Genomic DNA, 25,069 nt, shown 5'->3' with positions numbered 1-25,069 from the left:
TTATACGAGACAGAAACCATTGTTGTTACTTCTCTCTTACTGCTTCCTCCACTACCTCATCAGTTTCTCACCTCTTGAGATCTGCTACATAGCTGAGTCAACCACGAACCACCAAGAGATGGCAGATTAAGCACCAGGGATTAGTACAGTTTTTTCCAAAACCATCACACAACGTCCCTGAAACCGTCAATGCTAACAATAGAGCGTCTAGCACTAAAATTATGTCCAAAAGGCTACTGGTAAAAGTGGGAAGGGAAATAAGCTGTAGGAAACCAGATAATGACACTACACCCTACGCAAGATGCAACAGAAAAGAAATATGCTTTGCTGGGAAATGGCCATCATCAGAGAGCAGAAGTCTTCAAGGAAGGAGCTGTGGCTTAGGGGCAGAGCATCTGCTTGGCACACAGAAGGTCCCATGTTCAATCCCAAGCATCTCCAGTTAAAAAGGTCAGATGGTTGATTCTATGGAAGTCTTCTGCCAGAGTCCCTGGAGAGCTGTTACCAGTCACAGCAGACAATAGGGGCTTTGATAGACGAATTTTCTGGTTTACAGAAACATAGAATGATACAGTTGGAAGGGGCCATACAGGTCCTCTAGTCTAGGGGTAGTCAACCTGTGGTCCTCCAGATGTTCATGGACTACAATTCCCATGAGCCCCTGCTGGCAGGGGCTCATGGGAATTGTAGTCCATGAACATCTGGAGGACCACAGGTTGACTACCCCTGCTCTAGTCCAACACCCTGCTCAATACAGGATCAGCCTAGAGCAGCCTTTCTCAACTTTTTTACCATTGAGAAAACCCCTAAAACATTCCTCAGGCTTTAAGAAACCCCAGAAATGGCGCAATCGTACAGAATATGGTTGGGAAGCATAGCTGTGGACACGCCCACTTGGGGCCCCTCCCCTTCCCACCAGGCCCATCATTGGCCATTTGGGGAGGACGGGTGGGTGGGTTGACATGACCATATATCGTAATATCACCCAATAAATGTTTAACAAATTCTAAACTATATATAAAACATTGACACCCAAGCATTCGGGAAATCCTTCCATGGCCATCAAGAAACCCCAGGTAAGGGTCCAACCACTGCTTGAAGACTGCCAGTGGCATAAATCCGAAGGCTCCTGCAGTAGACAGCCATGACCAGTGATCTGATTCAGTAAAATACCATTTGCGGTGTGCTTCAGATTTGGTTTGTCTGATTCAGTATAAGGCAGCTTCATGTATTTAGCCTTATGCTCGACGCAGAAAGGCCTGAGACACGTCCAACAGCTTGGCCCCTTTATTCTCTCTACGGTGCATCAAACAGGACTGTTTGGCCTCTACCCACAGAGGTTACGAGAAGGCCTTGAACTCGGGGCAAAGTTGGTCTTACAAGTCTCCAGAGCCTGCTGCTTTTACCAGTCGCTGTGGTTTCGCGGTTTTTGGCTCCCTCTGACCTTTAGGGGAACTCTTAACACCCTACAAGCCTGCGACAGGTGGGTGGTTTGCAGAATGTTTCATTCAAGCCTTTGTTCTGGTCTTGTCTCTCCACCAAATATTTTCCCCTTTCAAAACAGACATTCACCCAATTCCATGCAGGTTCTTTCTCAAATGCAAGAAGTATGTGTGTGTGGGGGGGGGGAGAAGTCCAGAAATAATTCATACACATTTTCTCCTGCTTGTAGCCCAAATAAACATGCCTGGCCCCCTCCACCCCCCCCAAAAAAAAACAAACCCTTTCCCTGAGTCCTCAGCAGCTTGTCAAGTGATGTCGGTCACTGCAAACAAGTCATTTGGGTGGCTTTTTTTCCTCCTTCCACACAGCACTGTTTTTATGTACCTGGTGGGTTTTCTCTGCCCTTCCTGTGATCTACCCCACACCTGATTCATTGAGATACAATGTGGTACAGGGATTAAAAGGGCCAGTTTAGTCCCTGGAAAGGCAAGTTTCAGCTCCCCAGTCATGTGAGTTGGGCCAGTCACATATTCTCAGCCAAACCTACCCCACAGGGTTGTTGTGAGGATAAAATGGAGGAGTGAAGAATGATGTAAGCCATTTTGGGTCCCAACGGAGGAGAAAGAGAGCCAGTTTGGTGTCGTGGTTAGGAGCAGTGACATCTAATCTGATAAGCCGGGTTTGATTCCCTACTCCTCCCACACCTGCAGCTAGTTGGTGACCTTGGGCTGGCCACAGCACTGATAAAACTGCTCTGACCAAGCAGTGATATCAGGGCTCTCTCAGCCTCACCCACCTCACAGGGTGTCTGTTCTGGGGAGAGGAATGGGAAGGTGACTGTAAGCCACTTTGAGACTCCTTCAGGGAGAGAAAACTGGCATATAAGAACCAATTCTTCTTCTTCAGTAATCTCAGGGCTCTCTCAGCCTCTCCTCTCTCACAGGGTGTCTGTTGTGAGGAGAGGAAAGGGAAGAGGATTGTAAGCCGCTTTGAGACTCCTTTGGGCAGCGAAAAATGGGGTATAAAAACCAACTCTTCTTCTCTAAATGAATGAAATGAGTTTTTTTTTTGGGGGGGGGGAATCTTAACGCAGCCAGAACGGATGTCATCATGCAGGGGGGGAAATCTGCATTTTTCCACTCCTGCTCATGCTGGCATAATTTCCCTGCCAAAGTCCCACAGTGACAATCCCTACGCACACACACACATACATACAGAAAGGATGAGATTTTTTTAAATTTGGATTTGATATGTCGATGCTATTGTGTATTGAAACAACAAAAGAGGGAACAAAGTAACCCAACCTGTATACACAAACTAGGATCCTGAAAGATTGAGCAGCACACTACAACACAAATCCAAAACTTTTTGACACACGGAGGGAGTGGGAAGGAGGGAGGGCGATTATAAGCTGCTGTGAGACTCCTTTGGGTAGTGAAAACCAGGGTGTAAAAACAGACTCTTCTTCACAAAGTGAAACTCACTCCCAGCCCCTTGTGGGCGACTGTTTCACAAACCCTGTTGACGTTTCTCCATCTCTCAAAAAAAAAGGGATTTTTTATTCTGTAAGGCTGAGTATTATTCCAGAATAGAACTCCACAAGTGCATTTTCTCTGACCGCTGGTATCAAACTGGGAACAGCATCGAAGAAGCCTTCTGAAAGTCCTCCGCGAGGGATTTGAAGGCCCTTCATCTCTGCTCAACAAAAGTGTCAATTCCCTTACTATAATTTCCCACAGAGCCCAAATTTCGGAAACTTTAATGGGCTGTGCTCGACACCTACCGTGTCACAACCCTTGAGTGGTTCTAGTTAATTTTCTCTTGCTCCAGACAGGCTCTTCCTTGATTAGCTGCAATTTGTCCCCCCTCATTACACATTTATCTTCAGCTCGTGAGGGGGAGGCGGAGAACTCTGGCCCCTGCTCATCACCCTTTATGTGCAGCAATATAATCTGCTCCAATCCTTTTTGCAGATGACCTTCCCAGATTGATGACGCTCAATCTCTTTCTTTTGATTTTATTCATTTTGCTTCATCTGTCCCCTGCTTTTCTCAACACTGGGAGAGCCAGTTTGGCATACTGGTTAGGAGGGAAGACTTCTAATCTGGTGGGGAGAGGAAAGGGAAGGCAAATGTAAGATGCTTTGAGACTTCTTTGAGTAGAGAAAAGCGGCATATAAGAACCAACTCTTCTTCAGTAATATCAGGGCTCTCTCAGCCCCATCTCCCTCACAGGGTGTCTGTTGTGGGGAGAGGAAAGGGAAGGCGATTGGAAGCCGCTTTGAGACTCCTTCTGGTAGAGAAAAGTGGCATATAAGGACCAACACATCTTCTTCAGTAATATCAGGGCTCTCTCAGCCTCACCTCCCTCACAGGGTGTCTGTTGTCGGGAGAGGAAAGGGAAGGCGAATGGAAGCCGCTTTTAGACTCCTTCTGGTAGGGAAAAGTGGCATATAAGAACCAACTCTTCTTCTTCAGTAATATCAGGGCTCTCTCAGCCTCATCTCCCTCCCAGGGTGGCTTTTGTGGGGGGAGGAAAGAGGTGATTGGAAGCCTCTTTGAGACTCCTTCAGGGAGAGAAAAGCGGCATATAAGAACTTCTCTTCCTCCTCCTCCTCCCCCCCCCCACTGGGAATTCAAAGCAGCTTACATTGTCCCCCTCTCCTCCATTTTCTCCTCAAAACAACCCTGCAAGGTTGTTCAGGCTGACCATCAGGGTCCCCCCAGCAAGCTTTTTTTTATCCGCACATCAAGTCTCGGAGGCAAGTTAAGCTAAGAGTAAGTGGCTAGCACAAAAGCATCCAGCAAACTTCCATGGCCAAGTGAGGATTTGAACCTGGGTCTCCCGGATCCTAGTCTAACATTGATAACCTTTAAGGTCCTGCCGTTCTTGAGGTTCATCATATTTAGACACTAGACACACATCCTACACAGACTAAATTTCTACTGGAGATCTGGATTCCATGCAACCTCTCACTAGGGTTGCCCTTCTTCCCCAGAAGGGTAATAGTGCCACCTGCCCTGGGTGCCACTTGGGCAGGGGTACAAAAATGGGCATCCTGTAATATTTGTACCATTGTTACAGTGATCCTCAATTATACCTTCTCAGCGGGTGACAATTAAGCATGTTTACAAGATGCTCTGCGAAAAACCAGGTGCCGCTTGCTCAGAGGCTTAGCGAGGGCAGCAGGCCAGGCGGAATAGCTCCTCTGTAGCTTATCACTGGCCCCTTGCCCTCACAGGAGAGCATATTCCACTATTGAATACTGTTGGTGGGAAAGAAGCAAATCAGAAACAGGGGGCAGCAGATATGAGTAGGTTTAGAATGTACTCGGGGCCAAAAAGGGAACAATCCATGTGATCAGTACAAACGTGCAAAGCTCATGGTCCATAGCGAATTCTTATCTCAGCCCAATGCAGCCTCCAGGGAAGATAGGGAATGCATCGGCAGTCTGCCCTGCACATAAAAAATATTGCTGTGCCAACATTGCTCACAGAGCCGGGACGGGACGGGGCTGGGGTGTGTGTACTGAATCTCAGAACTTCTCAAACTAAAAAGAATGCAAACAGTCAGCCTGGTCCACTACACTGCAGCATCTGAACTGCAAACTGAGAGTCCCTTCCCCTAGAGACTGCACTCTCCCCAAGATGCAATGGCCACCCGGAACAGGAGGCCTGTATTTTTAACCTCAAACATTTGCTAAGAAGCAACAGCTGTCCTCGGACTAAAAGCAGAAGTAGTATGTTGCCCAGCTCAGAGGATGAAAGAGCCCATTGTTGACAGCATCGGTGTCTTTTGCAAGGATGGCCTCAGAACAGGGGCACTCTTATGATGCCGGGATCTGCAACACCCTCCGCTCATGACCATCCCACAGCTGACAAGAGACGGACAGCAACAGTCCTGCTCACCTCCTCCGGTGCTCAACAACCAGCCAACCTGTCACTCCTGATTGAGCCAGCATCAATAGTCGGTTTTGATGATCCAGAGTGGACTTTGGACTAATGACTGCATTTAGAGGCTTTCTGCACAACCAGGCAGCAAACACACAGGCCACAGATCTTGTCTTATGGGGGCTGTAACTTGGGTTCCACAAGAATGGCTGTGTGTGAAGTGTAGCAGTGGCAGCTCCATTAGAGGGCTTGAAACAGCGAGCCCCCGATTCTTCACAAGAAATGAAGCATGAAATCCCAAAGCTGTTATTAAATCAGTTCCAGCAACTTGCGTTCATTTGTTTTGTTTAGGCTGTCTGAACGGGATCCCAGGTATTAAAAACCCACAGATTATATTGCAAAATATAATCTCTCTGTCCCCAGTTTGGCTGCTCCAGCCACAATAGTATTCTGTCAGGGCCCCACAAATTCTTAACCCGAGTCTGGTGCTACGAGCATCACAAATCCTTAAACAACTCATGCTCCTGCATTCCTACATGCTCCAGTCCACAGAGTGGACTGTAATACCCCATACTGATTTCTTGGTTTACACCAGTTTTCCTTCTCAAGGGTGACCATAAGGAGGTTTATATAACATCATTCTGCCCTCTCTCATGTTATCCCTACAACAATCCTATGAGGTAGGTTATGCTGAGAGTGTTCAGCTCAAGGTAAGTCCATGAGCTATGATGGCAAAATGGAATAGAGGCAGTGTTAGTCTGAATACCAGCAGGAAGAGGTTTGGGCCAGCTGGGGCGCTAGCCTCGGCCACCGTGGGGAAAAGGATGTGGGTTATGATTCTGATTCAGCAGGGTCCTCCTTATGTCCTTATCCCTTGTATATTCAGGGAACATGAGGAAGTAGTCTTGCTGAAATGGCAAAAAAAGACTTTTTAAAAACGACTGGATCCACAGACCAAAGCAAGAAAGAAGGGCTCTAGAACTCCCAATTCCCTAGATTTGGGATTGCATGAAAGGTCTTGTTTCGCAATTAGATGTTATAAAGAAAGTTCACCAGATAGTACTGACCATTGGGGAGCAGAGAGCTGTGTTGCATCAGAGGCAGAATGAAATAAGGCCGGGGGTGAGGGTGGGAGATGATGGATGTGGTGTTTGTAGTCCTGCTGTGGGCAGAACATGAGGTCTGGTGCAGGATCCTAAGTCTGCAATGTAATTGACCAATGCACAGTGGGATCCCTTCCCCTGGATCGAAACTGGTTCTGTTGGCTGCAGAGGAGAGGACATGCAGTAATGGGTTTAAACTTCAAGTACAACGATATAGGCTAGATATCAGGGAAAAAGTTTTTCACAGTCAGAGTAGTTCAGCAGTGGAATAGGCTGCCTAAGGAGGTGGTGAGCTCCCCCTCACTGGCAGTCTTCAAGCAAAGGTTGGATACACACTTTTCTTGGATGCTTTAGGATGCTTAGGGCGGATCCTGCGTTGAGCAGGGGGTTGGACTAGATGGCCATATGGCCCCTTCCAACTCTATGATTCTATGATTCTATGAAACTGACCAATCGTGCACACTGGCAAGAAGATGCATTATGTGGCTTGTGTAAATAAATTGGGGTCGGTTGTGGGTTTCTTTGGTTCAGTTTTGACTCTCGCACCATCATGCTGGGGTCACAATAAAGAACTCCCGGTGTCCTGGCCTCCTTCGAACCCACAGCTCCAACAGTGGGTGTAGAAGACATGATCGAAATTTATAAAATTATGCGTGGGATGAAGAAAGTAGAGTGATATATGTTTCCCCCCCCCCTCTTCCCCATAACACTAGAAGTCAGGAAGGGAATGCTCCCCTTCTGTTTTATCCTCATAACCTGTCACATACATTCCCTTCCTAGAGCAACCACATTCTAAACCAGGAGTAGTCAAACTGCGGCCCTCCAGATGTCCACGGACTACAATTCCCAGGAGCCCCTGCCAGCATTTGCTGGGGCTCATGGGAATTGTAGTCCATGGACATCTGGAGGGCCACAGTTTGCCCACCCCTGTTCTAAATGGACAATCTGCTAAGCAGTCAGCGCATTGTTGGGTTCAAAACTAAATTGCCTCTCATGTTAAGAGCTATGGGGAAAAAAACAGGCTCAGTGCTTGGGCAATGACACAATGCACCTGATAACAGGGGTCTGCCAATTGTTTTTAGAAGGTAGGGGGACTGCTGATTGCCCATTTGAGATCTGATTGGCTGTGAAGATCAAAATAACATGTCAGTAACAGCTGCTACTACTACCATACTGGTTCACTCTCTCTCTCTGACTCTTCTTTCCCAGTTTAAACTACAAGTACAACGATATAGACTAGATATCAGGGGGAAAATTTTCACAGTCAGAGTAGTTCAGCAGTGGAATAGGCTGCCTAAGGAGGTGGTGAGCTCCCCCTCACTGGCAGTCTTCAAGCAAAGGCTGGATACACACTTTTCTTGGATGCTTTAGGATGCTTTGATCCTGCACTCGAAAGCTCACGCCTTGAATAAATCTCTGTTGGTCTTAAAGGTGCTACTGGACTCTGATTTTATTGTGCTACTTCAGACCAACACAGCTACTCATTTGAATCTAATCGGTTATGTTAGTTTAGCAGCACAACCAGAGTCTGAGCTTTCTCCCTTTGTTGTTTCCAGCCTACATGTACTCAGCAGCCAACAATACCATGCTCTGAACACTGCTAACTGTTCTGGATATTGCAGACCCATGCCATGGGTAATACCCAGCACTTATTCTCTGCACTTGGGCTTTCCAGGTGCTATTTCATGGTTGCACCCATCATGCTGGGTCAGAATTCAAAAGTGGCTGACAAGATCCGAAAGGCTGGGGGCCTCCAAATTAGAGTGCAATTCTGCTGAGGGCCATACTGTCGCAAACCATGCAGATTTTAGTGCCAAGGACCCTCGGCATGAATCTACCAGGTCCAGTCCTTTCTTGCCCAGATCGTATCCTGCTAGGAAAACTATTTGTGTGCCAGCTTCTTGTTATGCTTCCCCCCCCCCCTGCTTGGAGGCACACGTGTGCAAAAATAGTGCAAGTGTTTCATTAAATCATGATTCATCCTCACGGGAAGCATCACCCTCCATTCATGTACGAATAAGGCCAGGGAAGCAGTTTTGCTTCCACTGGTGCCTCTGCTACGGAGGCATATCGGTGAGTCACTGCCTGAAGAGGAAGCACATGAGGAAATTAAAAAATAAATCGCCCCAGATCAGCAGAGTCCGAATATAGGGTTTCCAACACGGTGCGTTCCAAGTTTCACTTTGACTGGTGAATTTCAGGATAGGAAACTTCTACAGATTTGGAAATGGAGCCTGGAGAATACAGGAAGCTCAGTGGAGAATGATGCTGCAGATCCCCCCTCTGAAGCAGCTATTCTATTTGGGGGAACTGACATCTGTTGTCTGGAGAGGAGCTGTAATTCCAAGGGACCCCCCATTTCCCCCTCCCCCAGTTTTCTTCTATTTCAAACTCCTTCTTCTGTCCTCCCTTCCCTGTCTTCTTCCCTCTTCCAGGCACCCTTTTCTTAGCCCCTTTGCTTCTAATGTGACCAGAGGCACAGGAGATTAGGACTCCTGCCTCCTTACAGTCACATAAAAGAGGGGATTTCAGCAGGGTCGATCATGCACTGGGCTTTCGAAGCTCATTCGGCTCAGCTTTAAAATAGCAATCTGCATCTGATTCCACTTTCAACTCTGATGTCAGAGTCCAGGGGCACTTTTAAGACCAACAAAGATTTATTCAAGGTGGAAGCTTTTGAGTGCAAGCACTCTTCGTCAGCTTGGTGTTCAGGATCTACTTCGGAGTCACTCCACTTATCCCCTAGCATATCTGAAAGTGGATTCTCTCTTATTCTGAGAAAATGTGCGGCCATCTCACAGTGTCCCTATTGGGACACCCCGCCCCCAGCTGCCATGCCTCTGCCACTGAAATTGTCACTGTCACTTCTCCATCTCAGGCTGGTGTGGTCAATTAAAAGGGGAAATTCTTAAAAGCTTCCACTTCTGGTTGCCATTTGAGTAGAAAGTTTTCCTTTGTGCCAGCTTGGTGTAGTGGTTAAAAGCAGCGGTTTCTAATCTGGCAATCTAGGTTTGATTCCCCACTCCCCCACATGCAGCCAGATGGGTGATCCTGGGCTCATCACAGCCCTGACAGTTCTGTTCTGACTGAGCAGTAATCTCAGGCCTCTCTCAGCCTCACCCACCTCACAGGGTGTCTGTTGTGGGGAGAGGAAGGGAAAGCGATTGTAAGTTGTTTTGAGACTCCTTCTGGTAGAGAAAAGTGGCATATAAGAACCAACTCTTCTTCCTGCCTTCATTAATTACAGAATAAGCCTTCATTTTTCTTTAACAGCCACCTTTAAGGTTTGCGACAATCCGCTCCCATCTTGCAATTTTTTAAATAGAAGCTTAAGTGACACGGTACAACTGAGTAATCATACAAGGGCATGGCCACCCAGCCAAGGAGCACTCATTGATGTGTATAGTTTCTGTGCCAAGCCTGCCCTTGGTGCAGAAGATATCATTTCATTCATCGCACTTCCAAATTGGGATTGATGGCATTTGCAGATCCAGGACAGATTTGCTGATCCTAAATCAGCTGCTCTTATAATCCTAAGAAAGCAGTGAATGCAGAAGGTTCTCCCCCTGCCTGAATACTCCTTCTACTGAACAATGACAGGAGTCCTGTCTTCAGTTGTATCTAATCACTCCATCTCAGGGGTAACCAACATGGTGTCTGTGGGTGCCATGGCATCCACTGACACGTTTCCTGGTGGCCACCAAGTGTTTTTAGAAAGCAGGCAGGGCCAGGTAGGGCTTCTGACTGTGCTTCTGGTTGCACATGAAGAGTTTTTGAAATGTTGCATAAGGATCTTCACCGTGCAACTGAAAGTAAGCCTAGAAGTGGCATAACCATGCAGAATATGGTTGGGAAGCATAGCTGTGTACATACTCACCTGGGGCCCCTCCCCTTCCTGCCCATCACTGGCCATTTTGGCAGGGGTGAGTGGGTCAACACGACCATATATGGTTACATCACCCAATAATGTTTAACAAATTTAACAAAAATATATAAAAAATTAACTCCCACCCATTCAGGAAATCATTCCAGGATGGTCAGGTAAGCCAAGGGTTTCACAAGACTCTGGTTGAGAAAGGCTGTGTTACGATGTCTGTAGGTCTGACTCTTGGACAATGAAGCCATTTTACAGAAGCATTCAGGGCATTTAAAAATGCCACAATGGTCCAATGAGTGAGGATTATTTTCAGAGACGAAACAAGCCTGTACCATGAATGGACTCTGTTCTGGAGATCCAAATCTAACATCTCAGTTGTCCATTGAGACAACCAGACACTCATCATCTTAAAAACTACACATCTAATGGGTTGGATTCAGCCATCTTTTGCTCCCAAACTCACCCAGCCCCCTTCCTTACGACAGCCATCTTCACACCTGAATTTTGTTTCATGCACGTTCTGTGATCCTCAGCCTAGCCTTTTTTGCACGGTCAATGAAGGCCAAATTGTTTTTAGCAGCCAAAGAGCTGCTCCAACTCAGTATCAAACCAAACTTGCCAGTCTTGCATCAGGAAGTGACAGTACAAATTCTACTTATTACTCAGTAAACTTAGTTTGAACTCTTGCATTCATTTCTGTGAGTCAGAATTCGAGAAGCTGAGAAACTAGAAAGCACCGGGGAGAAACAAGGTCCAGAAGGCCAGCGAGAAGCTGGAAGGAGGACCTGGATGTACTTCACATTAACACAATGATATAAGTAGGAAAGGAGACCTAAAATTCATATATATCCTTCTTCATGAGGAGTTAAAAGCCCTGGCAATATATTGGCAATGAATAATTGCATACATGAAGTCTGAACAAAATAATCTTTCAAGGCCATACATGGTCTGGGTGTTGAATACCTCAGAAACCGCTTCTCTACCTACACTCCCCAGAAAGCACTATGCTTTGTGAACATCAACACATTGGTGATCCCTGGCCCCAGGGAGGCTCGTCTATCCTTGAGGAAAGCCAGGGTTTTCTCAGTCCTGGCCTCCACCTGGTGGAATGAGCTCCCAGGTGACATCAGTGTCCTGCCAGAGCTAAAACAATTCCACGGGCCTGCAAAATGGAGCTCTTCCATCAGGCATTTGGTTGAGATCAACTGAAGCGACCACTACAGGGCCACCCAGAATCCCTTCCCACAAACTCTGAACTGACCAACATGGGATAGTTAGGTTAATGTTGTTCAACCAAGCACTGAACCACTGTTACTCTGTAATTACTGTTGCTTCATCAGATGTTGTTACTAAGTTATGCTGTACCTACTTCATGTTCTCTTACATTCTATATAAACCGCCCTGACCCACGGGAGAGGGCAATATATAAATTGAATGAATGAATGAATGAATGAATGAATGAATCCAAGATGCCGATTTCATTGTACTGTTTCTATGAAAGTTTTCAGTGTAAATCTCCCTGAGATGCAAGGGAAAGCAGTATCTGTTCCACATAATATACTCCTGGTAAGAGCTTAGAGGAGGAGTGTGACTCATGGCTTCAGTGACACTCAGTACTTTACACCCACTCAGGTCCTGCCTCCTCCACCCAGTTTACCTGTCTGTCCAGCAGCTAGCCAATCGCCTTCCATCCCCCACCCCTGACCACCCCCTCCTCCTTCCACTTCCCTCTGAGGCTTGGAGGCTGCAGATCCCCACTGGGTGAGAGCTGCCCCTGCTGGTGAGTTCCATAACAGCTGCCTGCAGCCTTTCCAGGTCCTGGGGGGAGGGAGAGGCCATCTGTAGAATCCTTCCATGCTCCCCTCTCCCCAGTCTAGCACCTGTTTTATTCCGGAATGCAACGGGCTTGGCCCCTACAATAAATATAATAAAATAAAAATAAATAAATTAATTAAATATCCTCCTTTTATTATGGATTTCCAAGCTTTTCTTTTATCACAGCAAACTTTCTCCTCCCATCCACATTTCTCCTCCCATCTCTCCAGTGGTGAGGTGTTATCTCGTGGAAACACAACGTTGTCCTTGTCACTTGAACACACGGGCCGTTTTTAGCATCCACCGTGAGGCGGGCCAAAGGGAAACCTTAACCACTTTTGACAAAACCGCCCTTGTGGCAAACAAAGCCAAGTAGCAGAAGCCTTTTGAAGATTATTACGCTGGCTAGAGTCAGTGCAGAGCCTCTTGTGGCGCAGAGTGGTAAGGCAGCAGACATGCAGTCTGAAAGCTTTGCCCATGAGGCTGGGAGTTCGATCCCAGCAGCTGGCTCAAGGTTGACTCAGCCTTCCATCCTTCCGAGGTCAGTAAAATGAGTACCCAGCTTGCTGGGGGGTAAAATGGTAATGACTGGGGAAGGCATTGGCAAACCACCCCTTACTGAGTCTGCCAAGGGTCAGACATGACTCGGTGCTTGCACAGGTGATACCTTTACCTTTAGAGTCAGTGTGTGTGGAAGGCAGCCAGAGGACACACACCCCTTCCCCATTACCGACCTCACCACCATGCATTGCAGGGCTCTACTGCTGTAGGCATGGGTACAGATTGCACACAGAATCTGTTCTTACAAGGTACGTAGGGTCTGTGCAGAACAGCTGGTTGATGCTTGAATAACTGGGACCAATAGGTGTGACCCTATTGCCCCCTTCCAATGTTGAACGTTGTACTGAATGAGACCCTTGGTCCATCAAGATCAAGACTGCCTACTCAAACTGGCAGAGGCTCTCCAGGGTCTTTCACCTCACTGCCCACCTGAGTTGTTTAAATCCATCTTCAAGTATTTAAAAGGGAGATATAGAGGATGGAGCAGAGTTGTTCTCTCTTGCCCCAGAGGGACGGACCAAAACCAATGGGATGAAATTAATTCAAAAGAAATTCTGTCTAAACATCCGGAAGAAGTTCCTGACAGTCAGAGCGGTCTCTCAGTGGAACAGGCTTCCTTGGGAGGTGGTGGGTTCCCCATCTTTGGAGATTTTTAACCAGAGGCTGGATAGCCATCTGACAGAGAGGCTGATTCTGTGAAGGTTCAAGGGGGCGGCCGGTTACAGTGGATGAGTGATAGGGATGTGAGGGTCCTGCATAGTGCAGGGGGTTGGACTAGATGACCCAGGAGATGCCAGAGCCTGAACTTCTGCGCACAAAGTTCTACCACTGAGACACAGAATCGTCTCCACAAGGCTAGAGCTACTAAGGCTGAAGTTAAACAAGACAGAGCACAATCCAGTTCGAGCCATGTCAGATGCGTTCTTTAAGGTCACCTTTCTTCAAGATTTCTACGGGAACCAAATAAACTTCTTTGGTCCCCTGGGAAATGTCCAACCACTCTACCACCTCAATTTGGTAGCAGCTTTTTGCCTCATCTTCTTCTATTAATAAAGGATGGTAAACACCTTCAGAGCCGCTTCCTCTTCTCTGGTTTCCTTTTTGAGGTTAGCCTCAACATGACTCATAGAAGAAAAACTGAAATGGGTGCTTTTGCAGCAGAGATCCCTTGGTCAAGAAGCCTGAATCTAGGCTGCCATCTTGTTATCACCTCAAAATTGTTTGCAAGCCTCTCTGTTTACCCCTCCAAATCTCAAAGAACCACTCAGAGGAGAGGCTGCAACTCAGGGGTAGAGCCCCTGCTTCACCTGCAGAAGGTTCCAAGTTCAATCCTGGGTATCTCCAATTACAGCAGCAGGTAATGGGCAAGACCTCAGCCTGAGACCCTGGAGAGCAGCTGCCAGTCTGAGCAGGCAATACTGACCTTGATATACCAAAGGCCTGATTCAGTATAAGGCGACTTCATGTGTGTTCACTAGGACAGGGGTAGTCAACCTGTGGTCCTCCAGATGTCCGTGGACTACAATTCCCATTTGCTGGCAGGGGCTCATGGGAATTGTAGTCCACGGACATCTGGAGGACCACAGGTTGACTACCCCTGCACTAGGAGGTCTATAATGAAGGGGCGAATGGTGTAAAGGGGGAGGCAGAGTTCTTTCCCTTTCCTCTTGGCCAAAAGATGCACACCTCTAGCAGCCTTTTTGTTCATTGCTTTGTAATCTAGTTCCCACCCCACCCTTTCTGCAAGAACAACATCAGAGGCATGTTGGATCAGACCAAAGGTCCATCAAGTCCAGCCCTGTGCTCACCCAGGGATCAACCAGGAAGTCCATGAACAGGATGACTACAGCCGCTGCCTCCCACTCATGCTGCCCAGCAACTGATATGAAGAAGCATATTGTCTCTGGGACTGGAGGGAGCAGATATATGTCATAAGTAACCACTGATAGCCCCATCTTCTATGAATTCGTCCACTCCCCTTTTGAAGCCTTCCAAGTTGGTGGCCATCACTACGTCCTACAGCAGCCAGCTCACGGGAGCTTATATGCTGCGTTGGGCTCAGGCAGAAAGAAAGGTGCTCCCTTTCCACCTGGCCACCCCCCTAGGCAGAGGCAGTCTACTGCTGATCTTTGTAGTCTGCAGGTGAGCTGCAATTCCAGGAGATCTCCAGGCCCCACCTGGAAGTTGGCTACCCAGAATCACAGAATCATAGAGTTGGAAGGGGCCATGCAGGCCATCTAGTCCAACCCCCTGCTCAATGCAGGATCAGCCCAAAGCATCCTAAAGCATCCAAGAAAAGTGTGTATCCAACCTTTGCTTGAAGACTTCCAGTGAGGGGGCGCTCACCACCTCCTTAGGCAGCCTATTCCACTGCTGAACTACTCTGACTGTGAAAAATGTTTTCCTGATATCTAGCCTATATCGTTGTACTTGAAGTTTAAACCCATTACTGCGTGTCCTCTCCTCTGCAGCCAACAGAAACAGCATCCTGCCCTCCTCCAAGTGACAACCTTTCAAATACTTAAAGAGGGCTATCATGTCCCCTCTCAACCTCCTTTTCTCCAGGCTGAACATTCCCAAGTCCCTCAACCTATCTTCATAGGGCTTGGACCCCAGGGTTGGAAATATTAATTGAGGCTTGGAGGTGAGAATGATGGGCCCAAGGTTACCCAGCAAGCTTAGGGTGGCCAAGAACTGGCAGCCAGTGGGAGACCAGGTAGGCTGAGGAAGTAGTGATAGTTCTTAGGAACTGTGTGATGTCACTTCCTGGCATTAATAAAGCATAGGGAAAACTGTGAAGAGTTTGGGATTAAGTCTTGCAGGAACAATAACTGGAGATGTGAAGACATACTCATCTTTCTGTACAATAAGCCGTGTACTGTGGGGACGGACGACTCACTTTTTGAAACAGGAAGTGATTGTCCCTGATGGAGGGATATTCGACCAATAGGAAAAAGGCAATTTGAGGGAACTGCCCAGCAACTGCTGACAGAACTAGACTGCCTTTTTCTTATTGGTAGAACAAAGTTGCAGGGTGCGGGGTGAGGGAACCAATGTAACAAATGTGGGGCAGCCGGGGGGGGGGGGAACCAAGGGGCAAATGAGCAGCACCCACAAGTCAGCTGCTGCAGAGGAAGCACCAAAAACCACTCATTAACCCACTTTCCTGTACAGTTGACACCAACAAGCACACACATACACACACACACACACACCGCACAGCAGCTTGGTTTCCTCTTTTGGTTTTGAATTCAGAGCCTCCAGCAGTTTCTGCGTTGCATGTCCAATGGCAGCTGCCGCAGAGAAGACCTGGCCTCCTCCTGCAGAGCAGAATGAAGACGGTGCCACAGCAGAGAAGACCGCTGCCCACGCCACTCACCGTTAAATGCACGGGCTGCCTGCTCACCTCCAGCCCCAGTGCTTCTATGTGCTGCAGCTGGGCAGGGCCTGCCCAAGAATGTCCTGGGTACAGCCCCAGACAGAGCAAGCCAGGCCTCCCCTGTCCCCTAGAGCAGTGGTCCCCAACCCCCGGGCTGGGGACCAGTACCGGTTCGTGGATCAGTCGGTACCAGGTCGCGGTTGCTCCTCGTCCTCCTCCCCGGCTGCTGCCTCGGGGGCTGCCCTGCCACTCTGCCGCTGGCTCACCTTTGGTGCTCTCCAGTGGCCCCCGTGGCTGGGGCTCCCCCTCGGTGTGGCAGCGCCCCCCAGCGGGCGTCGGGAAGTCAGGGATGCTGGCAGGAAAGCAAGTGGAGCAGGGCTCAGGCGGCAGTGGTGACGTCCCTTGGCAAAAGACTACCCCCCCCCCCGGGCCTCAGTAAAATTGTCAAGCGTTGACTGGTCCCCGGTGATAAAAAGGTTGGGGACCACTGCCCTAGAGCCACTGTCAGCCTCGGGGTGAAGGCTCGTCAACCTCAGCCACATTCCTGTGTCCTGCGGGCAAATTTCTGAGTTGGCTGCACGTCCAGGAGAGGCCGGCTGGGCAGTTAGGTGGGTGGGAACAGCTGGGCCCCTTGGCCACCCAGCAAAGAGGGATGTGCTCTGGAAACGCCTGAAGCAATGCAAGACAGGAAGAACCCGGGTAGAAAAAAAGGTGCTCCCTTTCCACACAACCACCCCCTGGGCAGAGGCAGTCTACCGCTGATCTTTGTAGTCTGCAGGTGAGCTGTAATTCCAGGAGATCCCCAGGCCCCACCTGGAAGTTGGCTACCCCCAGGTTGGAAATATTCATTGAGGTTTGGAGGTAGGGCCTCAAGAAGGTACCTTGCTTCAGAGTCCACCTTCCAAAGCAGCCAAAGCAGCCTGGGGACCTGACCTTCCTAGTCCAGAGCTAAGCAGAGATGGCAGAGGCGAAGGGCAGCCTGTGGGCTGAGGCGGGCACAGAGTGGCGTAGAGGAGTCCCACCTGGGCAATGGCCGCTGGGCAGCTCTTACCAACCAAAGCTTTCTAGAGCCTGTTGTATTTTTGCCGCAATGGGCTTTATTGCTAGTCTGTCATAGGTTCCAGGATCTATTTGTTGTTAAATACGAATAATTTGGCAATTATTAATTATTACAATTGATTAATTATCACAATTAATGTACTTTCATTAAAATAAAATTTAGCATCTTCAGTATTATTGACTTTAACAGGATGTTGAAAGATTCTGGTAGCACCACTTGTTATGACTATATGAAAATGTTTACGACCAAAATGCACTTCCTTTATTTTACTACTGAACTTATTTTTCTACGCTGAATTTTTGTTTTTCTTCCCCCTTCTCTCAGACAGCATAAATCAAGAGTCAGGTGCTAAACTAATACAGGGAATCACCATTGGCAGCTGCCTCTCATTTTATATTCGAAGTTTTTTAAGTTTTAAAGGATGCCTTTGCATTATTAAGCCAATACGTAAGTTTACATTTAATAGGGAACTATCCTATGGTGAATTCAAGAGTTGGTTTGAAGAAGCAGAACAAAGCTCGAGTTTGGTGGCACCTTTTAAGATCAACAAAATTGTATTCAAGGTATAAGCTTTTGTGTGCAGGCACCCTTCCTCAGAGTACCTTTGTTATCCTAAGGAGAATTACTCCAGTCCAAGGTCTGCTCAAATCACTGGACTCACTTGGAGAACTGTGTTCAGTTTCGGACACCACAATTGAAGAAGGATGTAGACAAACTATATTGTTTACTGTTATACTGTGTTGTTATTTGGTTACAATTATTAGTTATCAGTTATACATGTTCTACAGACTGTTTTATGTATTGTTCTCTGTTATAATGTAAACCGCCCTGAGCCTCCGGGGAGGGCGGTATAGAAGTATGATAAATAATAATAATAATAAAAACTGGAGCGCATCCAGAGGTGGACAACGAAAAGGGTGAGGGGTTTGGAGACCAAGATGTATGAGAGGGAAGGTTGAGGGAACTGTTTAGTCTGGAGAGAAGATAACTGTGATACAATAACCATCTTCAAGTACTTGAAGGGCTATCACATAGAGGATAGAGCAGAGTTGTTTTCTGTTGCTCCAGAGCATCAGACCAGAACCAATGGGATGAAATTCAAAATATTTTTTTACAAACATCCGGAAGATGTTCCTGACACTTAGAGCAATTCCTCAGTGGAACAGGCTTCCTCCAGAGGTGGTGGGTTCCCCTTCTTTGGAAGTTTTTAAGCAGAGGCTAGATAGCTATCAGACAGAAATGCTGATTCTGGGGACTTAGGTGGATTGTGAGTGGGTGGGCAGAAGGGATTGTGTATGAGTTTGGCTTTTGTGGCCATTTCCTGCATTATGCAGGGGGTTGGACTAGATGGCCCTGAAGGACCCTTCCAACTCTATGATTCTATGATTTGGACTGGAGCAAGTCTCTTTAGGATAGCAATCTTGTATAAATTTCAATTCCCCCCCCCCAAAAAAACCCCTCTTTTTCTGGGGGTGGGGATTTCTCTCCATGGCTTAAAACTCCCAGAAGTTTTGCATCATTAGCAGTAACTACAAAACATGGCTGTTCAAATACAGGCCCCTGTAGGCTCTTTCGTTTTGGGGCTGGTCGAAGTCAAATAAAGCTTGTCAAGGCCTCTTTTATCTGAACATTGGGGTGTGGACAAAGAACAAGATAATGATCTCCATAGCAAATTGTACGTCACATTCAAGAGTTCATGCTTCTGGAATTCAAAGCTCGAGTTCTTGACAGGGAAAAATGCAGCCGTGTCAGATAAGACCAATGGTTTATCTAGTCCAGGGTCATGTTTCAGGTGGTGGCCCATCTCATGCAGCTGGAAGGTCTACAAGCTAAGCACAGAGGCCAACCAGTTTTAGCTCTGGAGATGGGTAAGCCGAGGGCTGTTCCTTCTGAACAAGGGTTGCCACTAGGTTTGTACACCAAGGGCCCAATCTGGACCAATTCGACTTCGGTACCCATTAAAGTCAATTGCGCCATTGACTTTAATGGGAATTTTAGCGTTCCTGCCTTTCCCGGGGCCTGGGAGGGGCGGGGGTTTCAGTTACAGCCTCCAAACTTTCAGGGTAGCTCCTGGAGGCTCCTCCCTGACTACTATTGGACCACAAGGTCCACTTTCAGGGGTTCCAAAAGAGGGTGCCCCCCATCTCTTCATTCTATCTAATGGGACAGACTCTCCATTGGATAGAATGGTGATATGGGGGCACCCTCTTTCGGAACCTCTGGAAGTGGACCCCATGTGAAATCGTTGTGAAATTCAGAGGGGGGTCAGTGGAGGATAATGTTATGGCGTCCACCCCCTAAAGCAACCATTTTCCTCTAGGGGAACTGATCTCTGTCACCTGGAGATAAGCTGTAAAACCAGGGCATCCCCAGGTCCCATCTTGGGACTGAGATTCCTATTCTGAACACAGAGACTGTGTTTAGTTGACAAGACTACAACAGCTATTGGTGGGCCTGTGCAATGCACACCATGCTGCCTATCCACATTCAAAAAATATCATTGCAATTAAATACCATTTGTGTAATTTATTATGTAAGCACCCTGATGGCTCTTATCATGCCTCAGGTATCTACAGTAAAATATTTGATTGGACAAGAAGTACTAAATGCAAAATGATAAAAGCAAATCCTACTGTTACAGGATGTGTTATTAAGGCATGTCCCTCGGCATCCTGTAGGACAGGGGTCCCCAATGTTGTGCCCACCAACATCTTTCATTTAAAAGGTGGGCCAATCCAGGGGGGATTTATTGTCCAACAAGGTTTCCAACTGGCTGTACAGATATTTAAAAAGATTGACTTTGGAAGCAGCTGCCACCAGGGCATGAGGAAGGGGCTAGACAGGCCATCTAGTCCAACCCCTGCTCAAGGGAGGATCAGTCTAAAGCAGACTTTATCAACCAGGGTTTCATGAAACCCTAAGGTTTCTTGATGGCCCCGGAAGGGTTTCCCAAATGGGTGGAAATAAATTAATTTTTAATATTTTAGGCAATTGTTAAACATTTGAGTGATATGACAATATAAAGCCATGTTGACCCACTCACCCCTCCCAAAATGGCCAATGATGGGCCTGGAGGGGGTGGGAAGGGAAGGGGCCCCGGGTGGGCTTGTACACAGCTCTGCTTCCCAGCCATATGCTGCATGATTGCACCACTGCTGGGGTTTCTCAAAGCCTGAACAATGTTTACTCAATGGTAAAAAAGCTGATAAAGGCAGACATAAGCAAACAATGGATCCTTCCACCAGTGCTTGCCACTGGTCAATTTCAGTTTAAATGGACTGGATCTAGCCACACGCTGGTCAATTACATTGTAAAATACAATCCTATTTTGGACCTCAGGCTCGGTTCTTGGCAGGCATAACAAGTTCCCCTCGAGAAAATGGATGCTTTGAAGGGTGGACTCCCTGAGTTTCCTGACCCCCCAAGTCCCACCCCCAAATCTCCAGGCATTTCCCAAACTGGACCTGGCAACCCTCTCCTCCCTACCCTTTGCTGGTGGCCCATAGGAACCTGGGCTGGCAACCCTATCTTCACATCTTGTCTCCGGATCCATGGGCCCTAGGAAGGACATTGGCCATAGTTGTTCTTCCCTGCGGAAACTCGCTTTTGAAGCAATCCTGTTGCTTTCTCCGTTTATACCTTCACAGCAGCCCTGCAAAGTAGGCTAAGCTAAAGAAAAGTGATTGGCTCAAGGCCACCCATCAAGCTTTCGTGGCTAGATTGAAACTTGCCTCTGGGTCTCCCCAATCGTAATAGGATGCCCTGACCACTGTACCACACCGGTACTTTGCATTTTGTGAAGTTTTTGGCCCTGGTGTGTATCCTACCTTTCCCCTCCTCTGGCCAATGTGTATTAGGTGGGTTTTAGCGCCAAAAAGCTAATGTTGCTGCAAGGAGCCTGCTAGACTTTAAGGTCCCGAGAGGCCTCTTTATTGATTTATTTTGATAGGTGACTCCTCTGAAGTTTGCGCAACTGTTTACCTTTCTAGCTACATACCTCTGAAGCTGCAAACAGCCTTGGAATTCCTGCTGAGATAAGGAAGGAAGCTCTGGGGCAAGTCAGCTGGAAACAGCATCCTAAGAGGAGGCCATTAAGTGTGCACAGTGCACCCAGGGGAGCATCCTTGACTGGCACCCGTTCATTTTAAAAGATTGCAGCACAAGGCAGAGTATGTGGGGGGAGTGGAATGGTAACATCACAGAAATGGCTACATTGCTTTCCCTTCAGTTACTTGGGCATAAATTGCATAAAGGTAAAGGTATCCCCTGTGCTAGCCCTTGGGGTGACGCCCTCCAGCATTTTCATGGCAGACTCAATACGGGGTGGTTTGCCAGTGCCTTCCCCAGTCATTACCGTTTACCCCCCAGCAAGCTGGGTACTCATTTTACCAACCTCGGAAGGATGGAAGGCTGAGTCAACCTTGAGCCGACTGCTGGGATCGAACTCCCAGCCTCATGGGCCGACAGTTTCAGACAGCATTTCTGCTGCTTACCACCCTGCGCCACAAGCACCCTTTTTAAATTGCATAGAATGCTAACTTCTCTCAAAATGCACAGTATACCCATATTTATTTGTTTAGTTAGTTAGTTATTGCATTTTTTATACCACCCTTCCAAAGAGCTCATGGCAAGCTGCAGGCAAGCAGGGCAAAAGAATAAAATTCTGACATTGTAAACAGCTCCTAGAGTGTACATGTCCTGACTTGGACGGCATAAGCTAACCTGATCTCATCAGATCACAGAAGTTGTGCCTGATTATCCCTTGTTAGTATTTAGGTGGAAGTCCTCCAAGGAAATCCAGGCTTGTGAGGTTGAGGGAAGCAACACTTCTCGCCTTGAAAACCTTACAGAGTCACTATAAAGTCCAGTTACTTGACAGCATTTTCCCCCGAGCGACATGTAAAATCAGCCACAAAGCAGAGATTTGTCTCTGGAAAGACTCTGACGGGAGTCCCAATTCCGCTGCACAAGCAGAATGTTGGCTGGCCCAAGGTCACCAGCACACTTTGTGACAAACTCCTAAATCTATCCTGATCTGAATTAGACAAATATATCATTTAATTTATGCCAGAAAACTGAAGTTTGGAGGATTCACTTGAGAATCTATCCTCCCCGTCCAAAAGATTGTAGTTCTAGTCCCTGGAACTACTTTCTTTCATTTTGTCAACAGTGACATGAAGGGACACGGTTCCTCTTTTAAGCGCAATGAGTCATCCCAGTGACATTGATTGGCAGCTGCTTCCAGCCCAGATGCCTCTGCACACAAGGCACAACCAGCCAGCAGAACTCACCGCCACCAGGTACAGCAGGGCCCTAGCTTTGAACCAAGTGCCAGATAGCAACCCTCGCTGGACTGGAAACCCTTTTCAGACTGTAAAAGGTGACTCACAGACTTGAATGCTGCCTCTCTGCAAAGCAAAACTCCGCATGCACAAGAGTAGCAATTTAGGGGGAAGGCTCTACCAGACCCATTCAATAAAAACGACATTATATTATCCATCAGAGAAGTAGATGGCTGAAAGGAGGGACAGATGGTATGAATGCAGCAATATACCCCCCGCAAAAAAAGGCAGCTGTCTGTGCAGAAACAGGCTCAATCCACCAGGGATATCTCCTCCACCAGGTCCAGGGGATGTGCTTCCATGCATTTGTGCTCCTCCCATTTTGTAATCCCTAGTCCTACCCCATTGTTTACTGGAGGCCTTTGCTGACTTGCTTGAATGGCTTTGGAAGGGGCCGTGGCTCAATGGCAGAGCATCTGCCCTGAATGCAGGCAGTCCCAGGCATCTGCAGCTGAAAGGATTACCGTAGCTAGCAGCAGGTGACGGGGAAAGACTTCTGCTTAACAAAAGCCAGAGAGCTGCTGCTAGCTGGGTGACCTTGGGTTTGTCACAGTCCTGTTAGAGCAGTTCTCCCAGAGCTCTCTGAGCCTCACCTCCCTCACAGGGTGTCTGTTGTGGAGAGAGGAAGGGAAGGCGATTGTAAGATGCTTTGAGAGTGAAAAGCGGGGATATAAAAACCAACTTCTAGTCTGAACAGACAAGAATGACCTTGAGGGATGGCTTTTCATATTTCGTAATCCGCCTTGAGTATAAAGTGGGCTTCTCAGTGAAGTTTGCCTCCATAACAACAGCTTCCCGGTGGATTCCAGTGAGGCAGCTGGGCCAGCCTACTGCCCTTCAAACCTAAAAAGGTTGTCACCCTGAAAAGATTCCATTTACCAGGATTTCCCAAACACCCACGATGTCGTAAATCAACTAGGCTTTCAAGCTGCCATGAGCCCTTGTGTGGGTGTAAGAGAGAGACGTTTATAATCCCACCCCTCAAAATATTTGACTCAACATTTGCCCACAAACACCCAAGCCCATCGAAAGCACCACAGTTCCATTTCAAGAGAATTTCAGACTAAAGCCGAAATGGGAAAGTCTGCCATATCTATTGGGTTGGTTGCAAAATCAATATTCTGCCAGTGAATATGCCAACCCCCCCAAAAAAAAAACATCTTCGTGAAATGCTGCTCCTGGAGGGGCAGAGAAACTGCCGGTGGAGTCTGGATCTGACCCACTGCCTCTCCGGAAAAGCAAAGAAACAGCTCAAGGATAAATGCACACCTTTACATAGTCACGACATCCTTTCCGAGAGGAGAGCAGAGCAGGGCTTCTAAAGTTATCTGCCGGCCTTTGAAAGCAAAGGCAGAGCCAATCAAAAACGACCTACAGCCGCGACCAAGGCACCCTGCCTGCCTCCATCCCTCACAGCCGAGTTGAAAAACAAAACTCCCCCAGCACTCACGTGGATTTTCATTTTGCCCTCTTCCCCTGCGCTTCTCTTCTTAGTCCATCACCTGGCCGCACGCGCCAAGAGGCAAAAAGGCAGCCGGGAGAGCGGACGGGTGCGTGACGTTTTGCAGGGTTTGCTTGCAAACCTCGGGAGTCAAATAGTCTCTGCAGCTCTTGGGAAGTATTTTAATGTTTCCCCCTTGCAGTGAAGTGACCAGCCCGCGGGTGGGGAGGGAGTGGGCGGGAGAGAAGGGTCCTCATTTACATAGCTTGTCCGCTCCGGAGTTGCCATTGGCGCGGCCTTATCAGCATGCAAATGAGGACATGACATATGGCTCTCCGTGTCAAAGGGGGGGGCGGGATTATAAGAACAAACGGGGCAAGCCGTCTGATCTTCCCCGCGAAGAATGCCAGGTATGCGGCGCGAGCAGCCGCGCCCGCTGGGTTCGATTCTCACCTGGGACTCCGGGCGCGCGGCTTAAAAGAGCGCATCCAGACAGCCTGCAGAACGCGTGGGGCAGGCCGGAGGGAAAGGGGGCCGGGGCTCATTTTGCGGACTTTCTCCGGCCTCCCCCGCCCCGGGCAGACCCACGAGGCGACTCAGCAGACCCGTTGCAAGAGGCAAAGGGCGAGGAAAAGAAAGGGAGGCCGAGAGGACTCGGGAAGAACAAAGCTAGTCTGGGCTGGGCGGGTCCGTGAAAATGAAATACTTTCACCGGGGACTGGCTATTCAAATGGGCCATCTGGTCTTCCGAGCTGGAATCTGCTGCTTAATCGCTTTTTAACACCCCCCCCCCCACAGGTTTATTGCACAACCGTCTCTGGTTCCTCCCCCCCTCCCCTCTTTATTTTTCTTTGTCTTGGCTGCCCCCCCCCCGCTTGAATTAGTTCTTCCTCTTTTCATTCCCCCTCCACAACACTCTTTCTGAGAATAAAATGCACGTCTTTTAGGAGAAACTCCACTTAAGTACATAAAGAGCATTAGTTTCAGGGCTCAGTGATCGGAAAGCTGTGTTAGATGTGAGTCTGCTCATTTTTAAAATTTGTTTTTAAAATCGCATTAGAATGCATCCTTCCAAAAGCTCAAGGCTAAGACATAAAAGCCCTCCATTTTATCCCCTGTGAAGTAGGAGAGAGAGTCCAGTGGCCCAAGGTGAGCCAG

The 25,069-nt window shown here is 48.0% G+C and overlaps 1 protein-coding gene across 5 annotated transcripts in view; it reads right to left on the bottom strand.

The window, feature by feature from the left end:
• Positions 1 to 25,069, bottom strand: part of CASS4 (Cas scaffold protein family member 4) — a 42,184-nt gene that overhangs the window by 13,953 nt on the left and 3,162 nt on the right. For 2 of the 5 annotated variants that reach the window (XM_077335669.1, XM_077335672.1), the window contains exon 1: positions 23,921 to 24,151. The exons of 1 other annotated variant lie outside the window; for it this stretch is intronic. In XM_077335669.1, coding sequence (XP_077191784.1) covers positions 23,921 to 23,932 — 12 coding nt within the window. In that variant the 5' untranslated portion in view covers positions 23,933 to 24,151. Of the gene's footprint in view, positions 1 to 3,226; positions 3,663 to 23,920; positions 24,152 to 24,364; positions 24,546 to 25,069 lie in introns of those variants that run through there. 2 more of the 5 variants (XM_077335670.1, XM_077335671.1) reach the window with 2 other exon arrangements.

This window comes from Paroedura picta, chromosome 4 (genome assembly GCF_049243985.1).
Source record: "Paroedura picta isolate Pp20150507F chromosome 4, Ppicta_v3.0, whole genome shotgun sequence".
Classification (NCBI taxonomy): domain Eukaryota; kingdom Metazoa; phylum Chordata; class Lepidosauria; order Squamata; family Gekkonidae; genus Paroedura; species Paroedura picta.
This window is presented reverse-complemented; position numbering and strand designations above follow the sequence as displayed.